The sequence below is a fragment of the Misgurnus anguillicaudatus genome, chromosome 16, assembly GCF_027580225.2.
Source record: "Misgurnus anguillicaudatus chromosome 16, ASM2758022v2, whole genome shotgun sequence".
NCBI lineage: Eukaryota > Metazoa > Chordata > Actinopteri > Cypriniformes > Cobitidae > Misgurnus > Misgurnus anguillicaudatus.
The window spans coordinates 15,479,210-15,497,185 of record NC_073352.2 but is presented as its reverse complement, the minus strand read 5'-3'; the positions used below and the strand labels follow the sequence as shown (position 1 = coordinate 15,497,185).

The following is a 17,976-nucleotide window of genomic DNA, read 5'->3' as shown; positions in this document are numbered from 1 at the left end:
CTCCCCCAAAAAGTAAGTAATTGCGTTACTTAGTTACTTTTCATGGAAAGTAATGCTTACGTTTTGCATTACTTTTTCTTGGCTGAGGTTTGATCTCTTTCAGGCATTGCAGGTGTTTTTATGACTGAAAAGTTTTGCATTCAGAAATTGCATATTTCATCACAAAAATGTCGAGCTCTGGCCTGCCATCTCAGTTTCTGACTCAAACTGTTCCCACACAGGCGTGTACACATAGAGTGCACAATGTGACTACGTTTAGTTTAATATAGTACCAATTTTTTTTATCAAATTAATTAAACTAAAAAAGTAACTTGTATTACTTTTTTGAAAAAGGAACTTGAATAATAATGTGTAAATTTGAAAAGTAATGCGTTACTTTACTCGTTACTTCAGAAAAGTAATATTATTGCGTAATGCAGGTTACTTGTAATGCGTTACTCTCAAAACTGATTTTTACACTGACAGGTGCTGTTTTATATGTTGATAACATTATTTGGGCATTGTTTAAAGGCGAAGATCTGAAATTTCTCAGCTGTGCACAAGTTCTAGATCATTTGCGATTTATAGATTTTACATCTGAAAGAAAAGGCTACGCGTGTTTTCTGTGAATACCTTCGCTCTATGAATCACACATACGCATTTTTAAGAAATTATCATTTGATCAAATTTAGGATTGTTTCTACGCTGCATTTTATAAATGAGGCCCATGGTCAGGCAGATTCCCCTTCCCAACTTAAAACCATACATTATGTATAGATTTATACACAATGCCATACACAAAAATATTAGTAATTTTAACAGAAACGTAAAAATGATACAGGAACAACCCGTTAATTGGGTCCCAGCATTCATTGGCCACTGGCAGGGTACATCCGAAACAGATATTTTTATATCATGAAATTATTTAAGGCATACTTAATTATAGATCGGATATAATCAGACAAAGTTGCCTATCACTGTAAAAAAAGATTAACTCAACGGGTAAGGTAACTTATTTTTAAAAATTTGTACACAACTTTTTAAGGTGAATTAACACAAAAATCTAAGTCAACCAGGTAACTAATTTTTTAAGTTGAACCAACTTTTATTTTTTACAGTGTAGTTTATATTATCAAGTATTTCTTCCCAATATTTTAATATTGTGTACATATACAGTGTATATACTGTAGGTTCAGGGGTGTTTAAACTGTCTATATTGATATAACTGGATTGCGCATAGACCACTTAAAGGAGCATTTCACCCATAGAAACATTAATCTTTATTGAAAGTGTGTCATGTTTGTAGTCGAAATGTAACGTACATTTCGAATTTGGTGCCTATTTGACAGAGAAAAGGGGTGTTTGTAGTCTCACTCCCGCATCAAAGATATTGGACTTCCTGCTTTTATTGATGCAAAATGATGATTTTTACATCATTGAAAGAAGGAAGTGCAACACTGAAATGTGTATTTCTCCTGTCTCAGCAGAAACTGAGGAAATGATGCACGACCATTCAAAAACATGACTGGGGTTCTAACTACACAAAGCTTAATGCAAATGGGTGAAGTGTCCCTTTAATGTAACAGCAAGAAGTAAAGCCACCAAGAGTTCGAGCTGACATCTTGGTGTTAGAGGGCGTCATTGACATCAAAATCATGATCTAAATGTACCTGGTTTACAGCGTATCAGTCACACAAGATACATTTTAGGATATGTGTACATAAATTATTGTTACTTCTGATGTCATTTGCAATGTTTATGTTTTATTCGGTTAGGATAAGGGATTTATAGAAAAGGTTAAGGTGAGTGTCTGCATTCTGTTGTAATGACACAGGTGTAAATAAAGTTTTTTGACATTAAAAGCATACACAGTCAGCGTTATTTCTCTGAAGTAAAGAAGACTTAAATTATATGGCTTTTCATAAGCATAGCGGCTTTAAAATTTTACTGTACAAATAAAAACAATACTGTATATATAACATAGCAATTTCAAAATGCACATACGGTACTAAAGCATGATTACTTATTTAGATTTCAGAATAAGCAAGTTTGCCATTAATAATACACGTGCTGCGGTCTGTCTGCTGATCTGATATGTTTGCTATTGTTTTGCAGATGAATGTATACTTACTGTTAATAAATGATTTTGAGGAAAATAAAAACTGCTCAATTATAAAAGAGGTAAGAAAGTTTATCATTCTTATATTTTCATTAAAAAATATGTTGCTTATACCTATTTGAGTGGATCGCAAAATGAAAAGTTTGGTACGCACTGCGTTAAAATGTCTTATATTGTCAGGACCACTAAAAGCCTTCTTGAATATTCTTTGAACCTCCAATTAAATTTTCATTTCAAGGGCACCAGCCTTGCTGGCGTAATATGGTAATTCATTAAAAGTCTGATTAAAGCTCTATTCACAGTCCCCTGATAACAGCCACATGACATACACAGACGACTCTTTATAGAAGCAAAAGATAGCATCACATAATCTCCTCAGAGCTACACTTACACTGGTCCTCTGTGTCCTCCTTTGTGTTAACCTTTGAAGAAACTTAAAAGGTGAAGATGTTGTTGGTCTTCAACCAAAACTTCACACTTTTCCCCCCAAGAGCGTCTTTTTCAGTCACCTTCAGACCTCTCTCCATTTAAAATTCCCACTTTCATCATATAGTTCCTCACATGTCTAACACTTCTGAAAACCACTTCCAGCTATCATTTTTCCACAAGGACCTGTATCCTGTTGTATGATTTAGTCACCGCACATCTATAACACCACACTCAGAAATCATTTAGGGAGATAGTAAATGCAACGGATTTACTGAGATTTACTGCTGACCTCTTGTGCATTTTAATTTGAACCTATAAAGTCCATTACAATCATCAGGTAGCCATCCGTGTTAGTGTTTCTAAAAGTCTCTGCCAAATGCATGCAAATGTACAAATTCTCAATTATGCATTAAAATAACACTATGTGCCGAGCTGTCTATTCGTTATTATTAGCTAATTTTCTTTTGCAGGTATTTCAGGATGTTTTGCATGTCTGTATCCACAGCTTCTGCTCATCAGGGTCTTGTTGCTACAGGCAGCAGCATTGGCTTTTCTGCCTGGTTCTCTTTTCACCCCATCACAGTACCCAAGTGTCTCCCACCTGTTGAATGTGCTGTACCTTGTGTTAGGGCCAAGGGGCTTCTTTTACTTCAACAGCAGCAATGGTGCTCTCAAATCTTGAAAGAGTGGATCTATTTAAGACAGGTGTGATGATGAAGAGAGGGATTGTGTACGAGCTGTGTACCATTTGCCACGTTTTATACTTAAAGTTAATTTGTGGAAGAAACTGCATTTGTAATAATGTCTTTAAAATGATAAAATGGAAGTCAAAACCACTCAAATAAGCAATATGAAAGGAAAGGAAGGTCAATATTGAGACTGACATGTTCTGACTCTCTCAGATGATGCTTTGGCGCCCTCTGCTGCTGCATTCTTTCTTTACAACTCTCAAATGAATCAGAAATGGATAAATGTGACCGTAGTGTCCTAATAGTTGCAAAATAAACATTTTCCAAACCAATAAAATAGTAAAAAACTTTTATTTCAAAAAGGCTTGACTGAAAATGTCTACTTTTTGAAAGCAAGATCTATAGTAGTGACAGAGATCAAATCAAGTATTAAAATGATAATAAAAAATTATAAGAACTACTACAGATGCTGACATGACAGAAAGACATACATATACACATTTACACAGCAACAAATTGATTTGAAGGTATTCCTTAAGCCCAGCACTCTTGTTTCTTTTTTACAAAACAAAGAGTGGTTTAAGTTTGAACGTTTAAAATAAAAGTTGAACATAATTGCATACCCAGTGATGAACAAATTTAGATAAGATAAAAAAATTTAAGTGAATCCTTTTCCATAGAGATATTTCCACCAATACATGCATATTTAATGAAGGTCAACAGACTTGGGTGTTAACACAGACATCCACATAAACACACACAAAAATAAAACTAAATAAAATCCACAAAGACAAACAAATATTAAATAAAATATTCACAGAACAGTGTCACTGCAGAAAATTAGTCCATAAGTGATGGTTTAATGCAATTTTTTGTTGCCTGGGAAACAGAAAGGGAAAGTTACATTTATTGCCATAAATATTTAGGGATTAAAGGGATAGATCACCAAAAAATTTTAAATTGTGTCATCATTTACTCCCTCTTATGTTGTTACAAGCCTGTGAATATTTATTTGTTCTGACAAACACAAAGGAAGAAGATATTATGATCAGTTTGGTTACAAACATTCCTCAAAGGTCCCATTGACTTCCATAGTATTCTTAACTGTGCGTTCACACCAGCCGCGGTAGATGCGGCAAAAATGCGCTATTCTCGGATAGTTGGACACTTGAACATTTTGAGTTTACTCGCTTCATTCATGCGTGAAAGCCGCACGTGAAATTCTAGTCATTCGAGACATTCACGTGGAAATTCGCGTCATGGGAGGAGCTTCTGCGACTCTGCTCACTCCCTGTAATCACGTCACTACCAGAGCAAGCGCCTGATTGGTTAATGTGGTGCAAATATCCGCCAAAGTTCAGATTTTTCAAGTCCCGCGTTTCCCTCGACAACGCTCAATTCACTCAGAACGCGTCATCCGCGCCGCAGAATGACTATTCGCATCTTTGCATTGACTTAACATGTAAATCACTATAGAAGTCAGTGAGTGTTCTGGTCAGTTTGGTCAAATTTATACAGGTTTGTAACAACATCAGAGTGAATAAATGACCAAATTTTCATTTTTGGGTGAACTATCCTTTTTAATAAAATTTTTTGTCATGATGCTAGATAGTAGTAGTCTCTTGAATAACTTACCCTGTGTAAGAGCTGAGGTGGGCTGCTGGTTTTCTTTGTGCTCATGTTTGAAAGCCTTGCTAGGGTCGAATCTACGCGGCTGCTGACTGGACTTGATCCGATCCATCTCATGCTTCTGTTTCTCGACCTGTGCCCTCAGTTTGAGCACTTCCTGCACAACACACACACACGACCAAACATGGATACGATCAGTTATGCAGCGAGAACAACAATCCAACCAATAGACCTTTTGCGTGTTTGCAAAAAGAGATGACATTTTTGTGGGCGGAGCCCAACTGGTGGCAGAAAGCACCAGCTCTGCAATAGAGACAGAGGGCAGCGCGTCATAACCTGAAAACCACGCCCACCGGGGGGGAAAGCAATCCAACCGTCTCCATTGACTTTGTATTGCGAGAAGCCGCCTCCTTGTCATTTCTGGCTTATAACAAAAAACTGAATAATGCCTAAAAGCTGCTGTGTGACAATATGTACAGCTAACAAGCCAAAGAACCCAGAAATAAGTTTTTATAAGCTGTCGAGCCGTAAAACCCTGCCTTTAAGGAGAATAAAGTGGATCGCCGACTACGTTTCCCCCTATTGGACGCAGTTTTACTAATAGGAGTACTATGAAAAGTTGCCTGTTTCCATTTCTGTGTCTTTTAAGGCTTGTTTTTTTTTTAAGTTGAAAACTTATAAAAACATATTTGGTTTTTTTGGGTTGTTAGATGTACGCCTTGTCACACAGCAGCTTTTAAGCATTATTCAGTTTTTTGTTATAAGCCAGAAATGACAAGGAGGTGGCTTCTCGCAATACAAAGTCAATGGAGACGGTTGGATCGCTTTCCCCCCCGGTGGGCGTGGTTTTCAAATTTGCATAACTGCGCTCTGTCTCTATAGCGGTGTGAAGTGTTTTAGCGTTAAACTCTGATTTTATGGATCCGGTGTTCTGTATAAGTCAGTTTCCCTTATATTTCTCTTTAGTGTAATGTTTCTTACAACGTTTTCACCAAGTTACGTTTATTTTTTAAATAAATTAAAAGTTTACATGGCTTGGCTACTGATATGTGTGCATGTATGTAATGTATATTGTTCTTTATTGGTAAATCAATTATTTTTTACAGTATGAATCGCTGAAGTACTTATAAGAGCAATACTATCATGTATTCTATATAATATCATTTATTCAATATTTAATTATTTTCCTGTTTCTATTATTTCTTCCTTATATTTATAGCCTACGTGTTTGCTCTAAAACTATTATGTTTACGTACAAATTAATTTGTATAGGCCTGTTTATATATTTATAACACTTTACGTCATGTTTGTGTGTGCTATATTTATTAAGTATGTAAACATAATTTTAGAACAAACAGGAAGACGACATAGGCTAAGATATAAGGCTAAGATAAGGTAAAAAGAAGTAATAGAAAACTGAAAAATTATGAAATATTTAATAAATGGTGATATTATGAACTCATTCAAATCTTTAAATTATAAATGTAACGTGATGAAAACGCTATAAGAGACACATAGAGGGAACAGACTTCGACAGACAAACGGACATCTTCTCTAATTATTTTCTATTCTAATTATTAAAATATTTCCAAATGATTTCATAACTCCAGTCTGTCCGGTTGAGGGCTTATACCAACCATAAACACCTACGTTTATCTTCAAATGGTGTATTTGACGACGGTATACTATAAAAATAAAGGTCATCTTTTTTTGGAATTCCTATTCTGACACTCAACAGCTCAACAATACATTTTCAAGTGAGTTATATTGTTGGTTTCACTCGTGTCTTATTCATTTCCAGTGTTTTTCTGCCACCACATTGCGTGCACAGCTTGGAGTGACGTAGACTCGCAAAAGGTCTATAAAACTAGTAACACAACAGTATAGACAGAAACACGAGCCTTACTTGTTTGAGCTCCAAGTTCTCCTCCTTGAGTTTGACCATGTGCCTGATTTTCTGTCGTTGGTTCTGATGACCAATCAGATTGGCGTAGGCATCAGCTAACTTGTTCAATTGCGCCTGGGTGGCACCTTTCTCATTGAGCAATGCGTTCCTCTCTGCTGCAAAGCTGTCCAGCTGTTCCTGAGAACAACAAGCAAACAAAAAGAGTCATTTTATTTTAAAAGACATGCATTAACCCACTACAGTCATTTGGATAACCTTAATGATGGATGTGTGCACCGTGTTGAGCCCCATATAAAAAACATGGCTGCATTTTAGTTTGTATAAGGAAGTATTGTCATATTTGGATGAAATTTGCTTACTTGAAAAGGTTTAACTTTAGCATAAAGCTCTTCATACAAGTTTCTCCATCGCTCAGTCTCTTCATTATGCGTGCTGGAAGTGAACAGACAGATGACAACATTGATTAAACACGCAGTTGAGTTGAGACACTCCGGTGAAGCTATTTAAGTGTTCATCTGATCCTCTCACCTCTGCACCTGTGCTTCAGCGAGCTCTCTGTGGAGGTTCTGTCTTTCTTCCTCCACCTGTCTGCATAGCTGCTCTCTCTCCTGCTGCCACTCGTCAGCGTGACGTTGAGCTTTGGCTTTTTCCTCCTGTACCTGGCCGTGCAGCAGAGAAACCTCCTCCGTGAGCTCCTCCAGACGGCCCTGCAGCCTGCCGGTTTCTGTGGAGCGTCCCTCCATCGATTCCCTCCTCTTCTGCTCTCTTTCCAGTTGGGCCTGAGCCCGCTGTCTGTCTCCTCTCTCCTGCTCCAGCTCGGCCTGCAGGCGACTCAGCTCCTCGTGCTGGGCCTCTGCTGTTCGTTTCGATTCGTCCTCTGTTTGAGTCAGTTTAGTTTGAACTTCTAAAAGCATCCTGTAGTACAGGAACACACGGTGTTATAGGTGTATCTATACTATTTTTATACAAGCACTGGGCTACGAAGGCAGGATACAGACCTAGCATGATCTTCTTGCTGTTTATCTTGCATTTGCTGGTAGTTTATTAGTTTCTGCTGGTGCTCTTGCAATTGCTGCTCAAGTTCCTTCACCGCGTTCTCCAGATGGTGGACTTGAGCTTCAGCTTGGTCCTTCTGCTTACCCAAAGAGTCTCTTGTGCTATTGAGAAAAATATCTCTTTATAAAAGTTTGGGTGGTCATTCTAACTGATTTAAAGTACACTGTGGTGGTTAGGTTACCTCTCGAGGTCAGTGGTCATGCCTCCCAACTTAGCAAGGCAGCCGTTGTGATCCTCTTCTAGTTTCTTTATTGCCATCACATGAATCTCTTCCAAAGCCTGCATCTCAGCACGCACCCTGTGTCAAAGGAAAGACCAACATCATAGGACTCATTTCATTCTCAGCCCTACTCAGAAGTAGGGGTGTAACAATACATCGATATAGATCGATACATCGATTTTATTTCTAAAGATCCAATGCATCGATGCCACACGTAAAAAAATCTATTTGAGGTACCCTTATTTTGACACTCTCCATGTCCTCATTCATTGACATAACGTCTAGGGCTGGGTATTGGCAAGGGCCTCATGATACGATATGTGTCCTAATACAATGTATTACGATACGAAACATTGCGTGCTGCGATACATTGCAATAATTTTTCTTTTTTTAATTAAAAATGTAAAAAAAATAGAGCTGATTTTTTCCCCCGTTGTTTTAAAGCCAAAGTGCGTCCACAAAAAGCTGCAGGTGTTTTTAAATTTTCTGCTAATTTTCACTCCCGCTAACTTCTGAGACATTGGCCGTATATGACAGACAACTGCACAGCGACAACTACAGCAAGGGTGGAGGAGGTCATTTGAGGCACACATTTATTAATCAAAATATATCGATAGTAGACATTGAAATATCGATACACTATCGTGGAAAAGTATCACAATAGTTAGCTGTATCGATATTTTTGCACAGCCCTAATAACGTCCATCTACGCATATTTTTGTTTATTTTCATCTGCTAGGGTCAGCAAGTGAATGCAATGCAGGAACAAAGCAGTTGTAGCAGCGAAAACACAACGAAAGAGACAGAAGACGAGCGCATGTTTAGCAATATTTTCCATGCAAAATGCAGTGTCCTCTGTCCTGAACATGTTGATCAGTTGATTTTTTTAAAGAAACATTTCTTAAGAGAGACCATTGCAGCACTTGTTTGACTGTTAGATCTGAAGTTGTGTGACATATCAAATCCTTAAGTATAACAGCTTTATTTTTAATATTAATTTATATTTCAATTAAATAAAAAAAAATCTAAAACCAGTAATTTTCACCATTGCACATTTTGGCACAAAATACTGAAAGACTTTGAATGTTGACATCATAATCTTGATTTTAGGAGACATTTTGCCCCTTATTTAAAAACAGTTTATTTTAATTGTAAGTTCGTTGTTGTAAATTGGGACAGAGATTGCGCCATTTCCAAAAAGTTTAATTAAATGTTCAGGTTATATATTTTGGTTGCATTTGTAGGTGAAAATGTAACTGCTTAACTATGCACATAATAAAAAAATAAATAATCGAATCGGATCGTAATCACATTGAAGAAGAGTTTGATGTACAGAAAAAAAAATTGCAATTGTGTCGCTGGCAGAGAAAATCTAGTTTTTTTATCGAATTGTAATGAACGGTCCGATTTACACCCCTACTCAGAAGCCAGCAATTTGTACCTCTCTAACTCAGACTGTGAGTCCTTCAGGTCTTGCTCAAGCGTGTGGTTCTTTTGTGTGAGGTTCTGGACGACCTCCACACGGTGTTGTTCCTGCTTCTCCAGCTCTGATAGCTCCTCCAGCGCATCCTCCAGCTCCTCACCAAGCTGTCTCCTCTCAGTCTCATTTTCATCTTTCAGACGCTCAAGCATGCTGGCAAGGGAGCTGCTGTGTGCCTGCAGTGACACACATCAGAAGAGCTTAAGAGACATCAACATAATCCATACAAAGTCAATCAATGTGGTACTTTTAGTAAGATCTCTTGACAGAAACTCAATATAATATACATAACTATATTATCAGTGGTGTATAAAGACCTTACATTATGAACTGTATTGTTTTTATTACCTTAGAATGAGACGTTTTAATCTACATCCATGTAAGGAGACCCCCGGTGCAAGTCGCTGTCATGTTTCTACAGTAGCCCTTAATGGACAAACTGCTCTACAGAGGACGTTTTATCTCTACATTGTCTCAGACGATGATACGTTTGTTCTGTGGCAGCTACCATAGCTTCTCTTTGCATTTCGAAATTGGATAGACTGCAATTCGCAACCTCACCACTAGATGCTGCCAAAAACCTACATTACATCTTGGGGTGTTCATACTTGTAGTTCGGTTCTTCTGGACCAAAAAAGAAAACTATTTATTAAGTCCTGGTTCACATAGCGGTCATATTGGCATTTTATCAACAAACCTAAAGATAATGAACCTAAGGCTACGTTTACACAGAAACGATCTGAAGAGAAAACGCAAAAGTGGCGTTGCATCATCACTTTTTATTACACGTTTATACAAGCGTTTTGGGGGGAAATCTGCATGCATATGGTGACGCAAGTGTGTGATATTCGATGTAGTATGCACTCCAGGCGTCTAGGTGGCAATGTGAAGCAATGACACACAACACCACCAAGTCCACGCGCCTTCCTTGTTTTCCCAGGTCTCTTCCAAAGCCGTCTGGTTTGCCTCCGACGAATTGGCACATCAACAATTTGATAGAGGTAATAAATGCACCACCTCTGATCAGTAATACTAGCTGTGAATATTTCGGAACTGCTGGAAAGACTCTTGTATATTTATCAGAGCTGCTATGGCAACTTAAAGGTCGGACGTATGGAAATAATCTGACATGTTTGTTGTTATTTTCCTGAACTGGCGCATGACTGTGACGTAAACGCGTACGTGGCGAGAGCCACCGTGAGCAGACTTTTGCGTTTTAAGACTTTAGACGGGAATGCGACGGTAGAGCGCTTTTAAGATTTCCACTCTGGAGGGTGGTTTTACTTTTTTGCGTTTAAGCCCCAAAAACACAGCCGCCGTGTAAACGAAAGGTACATCCAATAAAATATTTTTATGTTTTCACCCTCGAGCGTTCTGGTGTAAACAGGGCCTAATGCGCAAGAATAAGGTAACCCCCCTCTGAATGGTCAGCTTTGATGATGCATTTTATGAGACAGAACTCTAATCATTCACAACAACAATGCGGCATGTTGGAGTAAACGTGCTAATTTTATGAGTCTTTATATTTGCCGGCATTATTACCAGGTCAGATCTCATAAATGGTATTTTACTATCACTAAAAATGTTTTTAAAAAATTTGCATTTTGTGCATTTTTTCCAGTATATGCTTGATTGACCAAATGTTAATGATGCTCTTAATATCTTTGTTGCTCCATTTTTCCCCCTCTGCTCATTTTGTTTTTACATGCACGGCTCATTCAGTGTTCCCACACCTTAGTTAACTTCAAATCCAAGGACCTTTCAAGGACTTTCCAGGTCCAATACCCTCAAATTTAAGGACTAAATTTGGGGACACATTTTATGTGAGAGCAAGGTTACATTGTATCTTAAAGGTAACACATTGTTACAGTTTCTTTTCGTGGGAAGTCGCGCTGCATCACTGCGGTGACACTTTCGGGACGCCTCCAGGGGTAAGTGTGTCTGAATGTGTATATCAAATTCAACCAATGACGAGGCTTAAAGCCAAAGACAGGGTGACGCATGTCGTCGCTATCTGAAATATTGCCAAAGACGGCGTTACAGGGACGCAGGAAGTATTGCAAGGGAGACGCAGCGTTTCATTCCCTTCTCAGGGAACAACACTTACATACGTAACCCGAAACGTTTTCATTTGTCAAACACAACTATGCAAAAAAAAGCATTTTGGTATGAATCAACATTTGCATACAGAAGATATAAGCATTTAAAGCGAACAGTTTAGCACGTGTGCTTAAAATGTATAGAATTTTTTATGATATTATCCTACACTACACAGGGAATAATATAAATTTTCCTTCTTGCATAAAATAGATTCAAGCACTTTCAATTACCTGTATCCATGTATGTATATTTTCAATAGCTTCACAAAGCCTTGAATTTTTCCCCCAGATTCACAAACTTTCAAGGATTTCAAAGAACCTTGAGAACCCTGCTCATTTAACTGTAAAATCAGGGTCACGTTTTGTGATATTAGACGGCCTTGGTTCGCTTGATAGTGCACTGCACACCAGAGTTTAGGTGGCAGCATTCACATTTACTCAATTGGGGGGTATTCCAGAAAGCTGGTTACAGTATGTGACATACCCAGGTATGTTTGAATTTGAAAATGTCTTTATGTATTCCTCGTGTGCACGCATTAACTTTCCGTTACCAGCAGAAGATTGACTGAACTAACTCTTATTAGGGGTTTTGGAACCAACATGATCAGGGTAAGCAAACTTTGGATGCAAGCTGCTACCAGATGCATAAATGTTCGGTTCTGCCAATTGCATAAAAACAGATGCACCATTAAATAAATGAGAGGGAGCTTTAGTTAGGCTTTACAACATAAAACATATGTCTACATAGAGTAAATACTTTATTTACCTTCTCATCCTCCAGTTGTTTGGTTAATGCAGAATATTCTTCTTTAAGCTTTTCATGTGACTCCATCTCAGTCTTTCTGCTCTCCTCCAATGAACTCATATCTGCTTTCAGCTCCTGTACCCTTCTGAGCCCCTCCTCCTGTGTCCGGGCTGCAAGTGTTCATGCACAAACAATCCAGAATGTGACAATCATGGTAGTAATCCACAACAGACAATAATTGATATTGTGGATTGATTTTTATTATTATAAACATGTTCCAATATAACCACTCAAATAGGCATGGGCCGGTTACCGGTTTCAAGGTATACAGAGGTTTTAAACAGTCAAGGTTTCAAAACCCCTAAAATGTTCTGTGATACCATCTCCAAGGTATGAGCTGTGTTTATACAAATTCATTAAATCATTAAGTCATGTGATTGATTTGATGTTTACGTTTAATATACATTATGAAAATATTATATATTTTTTGAAAGCATATTATAATTTAAAGGTTTTATTTTTACCTGGCATTTGAAAATAACACATTATCATACCACCAGGATCTTATACCGGCCCATGCCTACACTCAAAACTCAACTTTGCATTTAAATGGGATTTAATATTCACAATCTCAAATGTTTAATTATAAATATTGTTACTGTATATTCTTGTTCTTGTAAATAATAATATTAATAATACATCCAACTTACCTCTTTCATCCTCCAGCACCAGGCATCTCTCGCCCATAAGCGCCACACGCTGATCAAGCTCCTCCTCTGTCCTTCTCAGGACCTCCTTTACACGGGCAATCTCCTGTTCCTGCTGTCGTACCACACTCCGAGACTCCTCGAGATCCTGAGCTCCCTTCTGCATCTGCTCCTCTAGCTCTTTCAGTGCGACATGGGACGTTTGTAGCTCCTTTATGTGCTCCTCCATCTCTTTCTGCTTCTCCTCAAGGGCCTTCTGGGAGTCCAGTAGCTCCTGCTGACACCTCTGCAGCTCCTCCTCCTTGAGATTCAGCTCACCAGTATATTTCTCCAACCTCTGCTTTACATCACTATACAGGCCAGAAAGAGTCAAATGAGGACAAAGTGCTAATGCGGTTACTGTGACAACAACAATTGTCAATGAATACACAGCATATACAGTTCTAACCTGAGGTTCTCTTGAGGATCAGAGTCACAGCACTCCACGGTGGATTTGTCCTGCAGCTTAATCCGCAAATCCTTTGACATTGGAGAGCGAGACAGACAGCTTATCTCAAACCAAGCAGTACTTCAAAGTCTGATGATTCAACTTAAGCAGTGAGTAAATGTCAACTGGCTTAAAGGAGTCAAATTCTGTTGACCAAACCCATACCTGAATCTCTTCATTTGCCGAGTCCAGGTAACCCTGCAGGACCTTGATCTCCTCTCTGAGCTCCTGGATTATGGCTTTAATTTGTAGAGGATAAAGAAAAGTGAGAAGTGGTAGCTCTAAATGATCTCACTCAATAAGCGCAGATCTTAACATTCAAAACTTACAATGCAATTGGCCCATTTCATTTTCAAGTTGCTCATTCTGGGCTTTTGTTTCTTGATGAAGATCCTCTGAAAAAAAAATACATGATCAATTTTTCAAAAAGGGGAAACGTTTTAAATAAATCTCACAAAGGTCATGGGTTTTAATCCCAGGGATCACACTTACTGATAATATCAACTTCAACTTATTTATATGAGCACCTTTATTAAATGCAACTGTGTGGCCCAAGGTGCTGCACAAACATATATGTCCTAATTTACACTCAATGTACCAAACACTTTTTATGAATATTTTGACTGCACTGCAGGTGACTTTGTATAAAAATCTTTAAAACGCATCTTGTTTTAAATTCACTTCTGATGAAACATGCCGTTTGGAATGGATGACTAACTTTTGCTGAGCGATTTACAAAAAAGCAATCCTGACAACTAACTCCTAGCAGGAACACCAAAGAAATAGGTTTCAGATTTTAGAAAATGACACACAAATCTAATTTAACATACTCTGTATGTTACTCACCAAGATCCTTATTTCTTTCCTGGAGAACCTGAAAAGTTGTTTTGGCTGTTTCCAGATCTGTTTCCAAGACTTTTACTTTTCCCTCTGAGCTGATCTGCAGGAAGCTCAGCTCCTGTTAAAAAAGGCCCAAGAGCGGATTTAACAAATTTATAGATATATAAACGCCTCTCCTACATTACAAAAGGTGTACCCAAGTCCCTTTAAGGAAGTGTTTGCATTGCACTGAGCTAGAGGTCGGCCGATGGTGGATTTAACCGATAACTACGTTGGTCCCTGCTTGCCGATAACCGATTAATCGAATGATTATTCCATTTTTTAAAATAGATACTGGAAAAAATCGTCTATTTACAATTTGTAAGTACAGTAGTGTTTCTCGTTAGTTACAGTATACAGACACCATATGTGCCGGTCATTAATTTATGGCCTACAGGTACCACACACTTATGTATATACAATTTGTAAGTACAGTAGTGTTTGATATTAGTTATTATAAATGTACACTATAAATACCTGTCATTTACCCTAACTTGCCTGTAAATACTAAATGCTTATATTGTACATTAATTTGTAAGTACAGTAATGTTTCTCATTAGTTACAGTATACCTACACTACCCAGTACTTACCTAGAGTTACATATTAACTACCAAGTATGTACTACTGGTAAGTACAGTAATGATACCAATTAATTACCATGTAGATATACCTAAAAGTAAGTACTAAAGATTTGTCGGTAAGTACAACTTATTTACCGTATATGTACAAAGTAAATACACGTACTGTAAAATAAAGTGCAACCGATATATTAATTATATTAATAAGTAGCCTATTGAAATAAATACTTCTGTGAAATACTGCCTTCTATCGCCAGAGTGGCTATATTAAAGGTACGGTACACATTTTACATGTATGCGAGTGTCCGCATACAGTGTGCGAGTGTCTGCATACAAGTGCGCATGACGCAATTTTCGTCATCAGAAAAGTGCGTGCTTACTTTACACAAACCAAGACATTTTTTTAAAGCCTGTGTACATTATACGCATAGGTCACGCATGCACCTGCAAGATAATGTAGCATGTTTGCCAGGAGATGCATTAAATTTAAGCTACGTTCACACTGCAGGCTGAAATGACCCAATTCCGAATTTTTTGCCCCTATGCGACCTGTATCTAATCTTTTCATGACAGTCTGAACGACACAGAAACGATCTTTTCAAATGTGACCCAGGCCACTTGGGCATGTGGTCCTGAATCCGACACGTATCCGATCTTTTGAAATGCGGCCAGGCCACATGTATCTGACCGTTCTATGGCCGTATCTTTACTACATGACCAAAATTGCCAAAACTGAAAACGATGAGTGTCTATTACTAATCACTTACTCAGTTTCAGTAAATTCCAAGCAAATATTGTGTATAGGGAAGCTACGGCTTTTGGTAAGAGATGACTTACCTTGTTTTTGGCATCTAATTTGTTTTTGGCCTCAATGAGCTCCATGGTTAGAGCGTTGATCTTCTTCTTAGTAATATCAGCAGAGACCTATATAAAAAAATCACTTAATAACAGTCTACGATGAAACACAACATTGATTAAAAGTGAAGTGTGAATCACAACACAGAAAGACAACTCACCTTCGACTTCAGGAACTCATTGGCTTTCTTCAACTCTGAAAGCTGCCTATCAAGAGAAGCCACATTAGCAGCCAGACCGGTCTTCTCTCGGAGAGCCACCAGCAGTTTTGACTCCAACTTCTTCATCTCTTCTTCCAAGGTCAAAAGCCTTCGGTCCTGTTCTCCCCTCTGCTGCACCAAAGAACGAATCTATGACCCAGCAATGGCAGCGACAGTCAAGGTTAGTTGAGAATCAAAACAAACCGATTAGGTCTTAAAACCACACAGACATTTTTGTACCTCTTTCTCTAATAGCATCCGATGTTTCATCTCAAGTGAGAAAGTGATTTTATCCTTTTTGGAGCTTTGGAATCCTTCAGCCTGTACGAGAGACAAATCAAGAAATTGTAAAAAAGGTAGAAATGCACATACTAAAGTCATGATGGCCAATATAACGAGATCACAAAAAGAAATTGTATGATGCCGACTGGTTTTAAAAAATGTATATGGGTCAAAACACAATATTGGTTGGTATACAAGCCTGTTGGTAATGTGGACAATGAATCCGTATCACAGACAGAACACAAGTTTTTTTTTTTTCTGATGAACTGTCATATTAATTCTTCAGATTCACAACTTTTCTAACATCATTTTGTCTAATGAGAAAATAATGACCAAGGGATTTGTGGTATGTAGTTTTCACAGCAGTGGTGTGACTGCCATGACTAATGGCAAAAATATTTCCTTTGTTGCTCTCCTAATGTAATGAAGGCACATATAATTTTGCCTTTTATATGGCAAGCATGTGATTTTGAGCTAGTGTTGTATTTGACACACAAAAAAGCTCTTACCAAACCATCAACAGACATGGTCCTCCGTACTGGAGACATTGTTACTTCTGCTGAAGGTGATGGTGGTGGTAACACTGGTAGTATCAAAGAGAAACAAGTCATTTTTAATAATACGGCTAAAATTAGACAATGGTTTATATATTCATTACTTATAAATGTTCAAGTAACAAGAACAATCTGCTCTTACTTTTGGAGGCTTGCTTGAAACGCTCAGATTTGTGAAATGTTGCAGCTCCTTTCAGCTCACCAGTCTTCACATCATAGGTACCAGGTGGTGGAGCACATCCTGAAGAGAAATTTAACAACAACAATATGAAATTTCATTATAAATTATATAAATAAATAAACTCTGTTTTTAGATACGTAAGTAACGTTATTCAGAACTCCGAGGCCCATCACAACTGTATGAAAAACAGTCTGAAGACAACACCACAACAGTTTAATTAACTACGGAGAAATACAACGATTTTTAAAGTAATTCCTAATAACTTTCTTTTATTAAAACCATGTTAATGGTCATAGTTTCATATTGAAGCAACGAATGAGTGAAAGAACAATTCAGTCAGCAGTGTTCAAAGAGCTTCGTACAGCTCCTAAAATACTTACCAGCGTTGTCGTTAAATCTTTTTAATGGCGCTCTTGAGAAAGACATGGTTAACACAAGTCGAAAGCTTTCGGCTGTGGAAAGCGTATTTTCAAAATTACAGAAATGCTAAAATACACGGATAAAAGTTTAAAACACGCGAACGTCAACAACTCGAGCACACCCGCTGAAATTTTGAAACGGTAAGCCCGCCCAGCTCAGGGGGATGAAAAAGTCTTGGCCAATGACATCGGCACATTTTTTGACGAACGGACACGTTAACCAATCAGGTGCGAAATTGTAATACACGTCACATCTGGTCAAAATTCGCTTGTAACCGCTTGCTTTTATAAAGAATGTGTTGTTTTGAAGGATGTGGTAGGTTTGGATCAAAAAAAAATTATGTTATTAATCTGAACTTGCGAAGTTTCGTATTTAAGTGCTAAACCTCTCTTTCTTGTTTTTATGAAACGGTTTGAAAAATATTTAATTTCAATAAAATGAGAACCAAATGGCTGTAACTGTTTGTAATTCCTTTCTTTCT

The 17,976-nt window shown here is 37.8% G+C and overlaps 1 protein-coding gene across 1 annotated transcript; it reads right to left on the bottom strand.

Moving 5' to 3' along the window:
* Nucleotides 1–3,551: 3,551 nt before the first annotated feature.
* On the bottom strand, nucleotides 3,552–17,658 carry hmmr (hyaluronan-mediated motility receptor (RHAMM)). The gene is made up of 20 exons (XM_055178707.2): nucleotides 17,456–17,658; nucleotides 17,037–17,135; nucleotides 16,850–16,923; nucleotides 16,299–16,379; nucleotides 16,020–16,208; nucleotides 15,841–15,927; nucleotides 14,392–14,503; nucleotides 13,875–13,940; nucleotides 13,711–13,784; nucleotides 13,507–13,577; nucleotides 13,062–13,408; nucleotides 12,373–12,521; nucleotides 9,469–9,683; nucleotides 7,989–8,105; nucleotides 7,750–7,908; nucleotides 7,280–7,666; nucleotides 7,111–7,183; nucleotides 6,752–6,928; nucleotides 4,852–5,002; nucleotides 3,552–4,095 (listed from the first exon to the last, which is right to left on the bottom strand). Exons 1-20 carry the CDS (start codon nucleotides 17,499–17,501, stop codon nucleotides 4,076–4,078), a joined length of 2,694 nt encoding a protein of 897 aa, XP_055034682.2. The 5' UTR covers nucleotides 17,502–17,658; the 3' UTR covers nucleotides 3,552–4,075.
* Between the last annotated feature and the right edge of the window lie 318 nt (nucleotides 17,659–17,976).

Bases quoted from the DNA above. Each gene is read 5' to 3' on its own strand.
- hmmr (XM_055178707.2), bottom strand. From the start codon at position 17,501: ATGTCTTTCTCAAGAGCGCCATTAAAAAGATTTAACGACAACGCTG. The intron at 13,941-14,391 runs GTGAGTAACATA...TTTTTTTTTCAG, and splicing joins GGAAAGAAATAAGGATCTTG to AGGATCTTCATCAAGAAACA. The intron at 4,096-4,851 runs GTAAGTTATTCA...TCTGTTTCCCAG, and splicing joins CACCTCAGCTCTTACACAGG to GCAACAAAAAATTGCATTAA.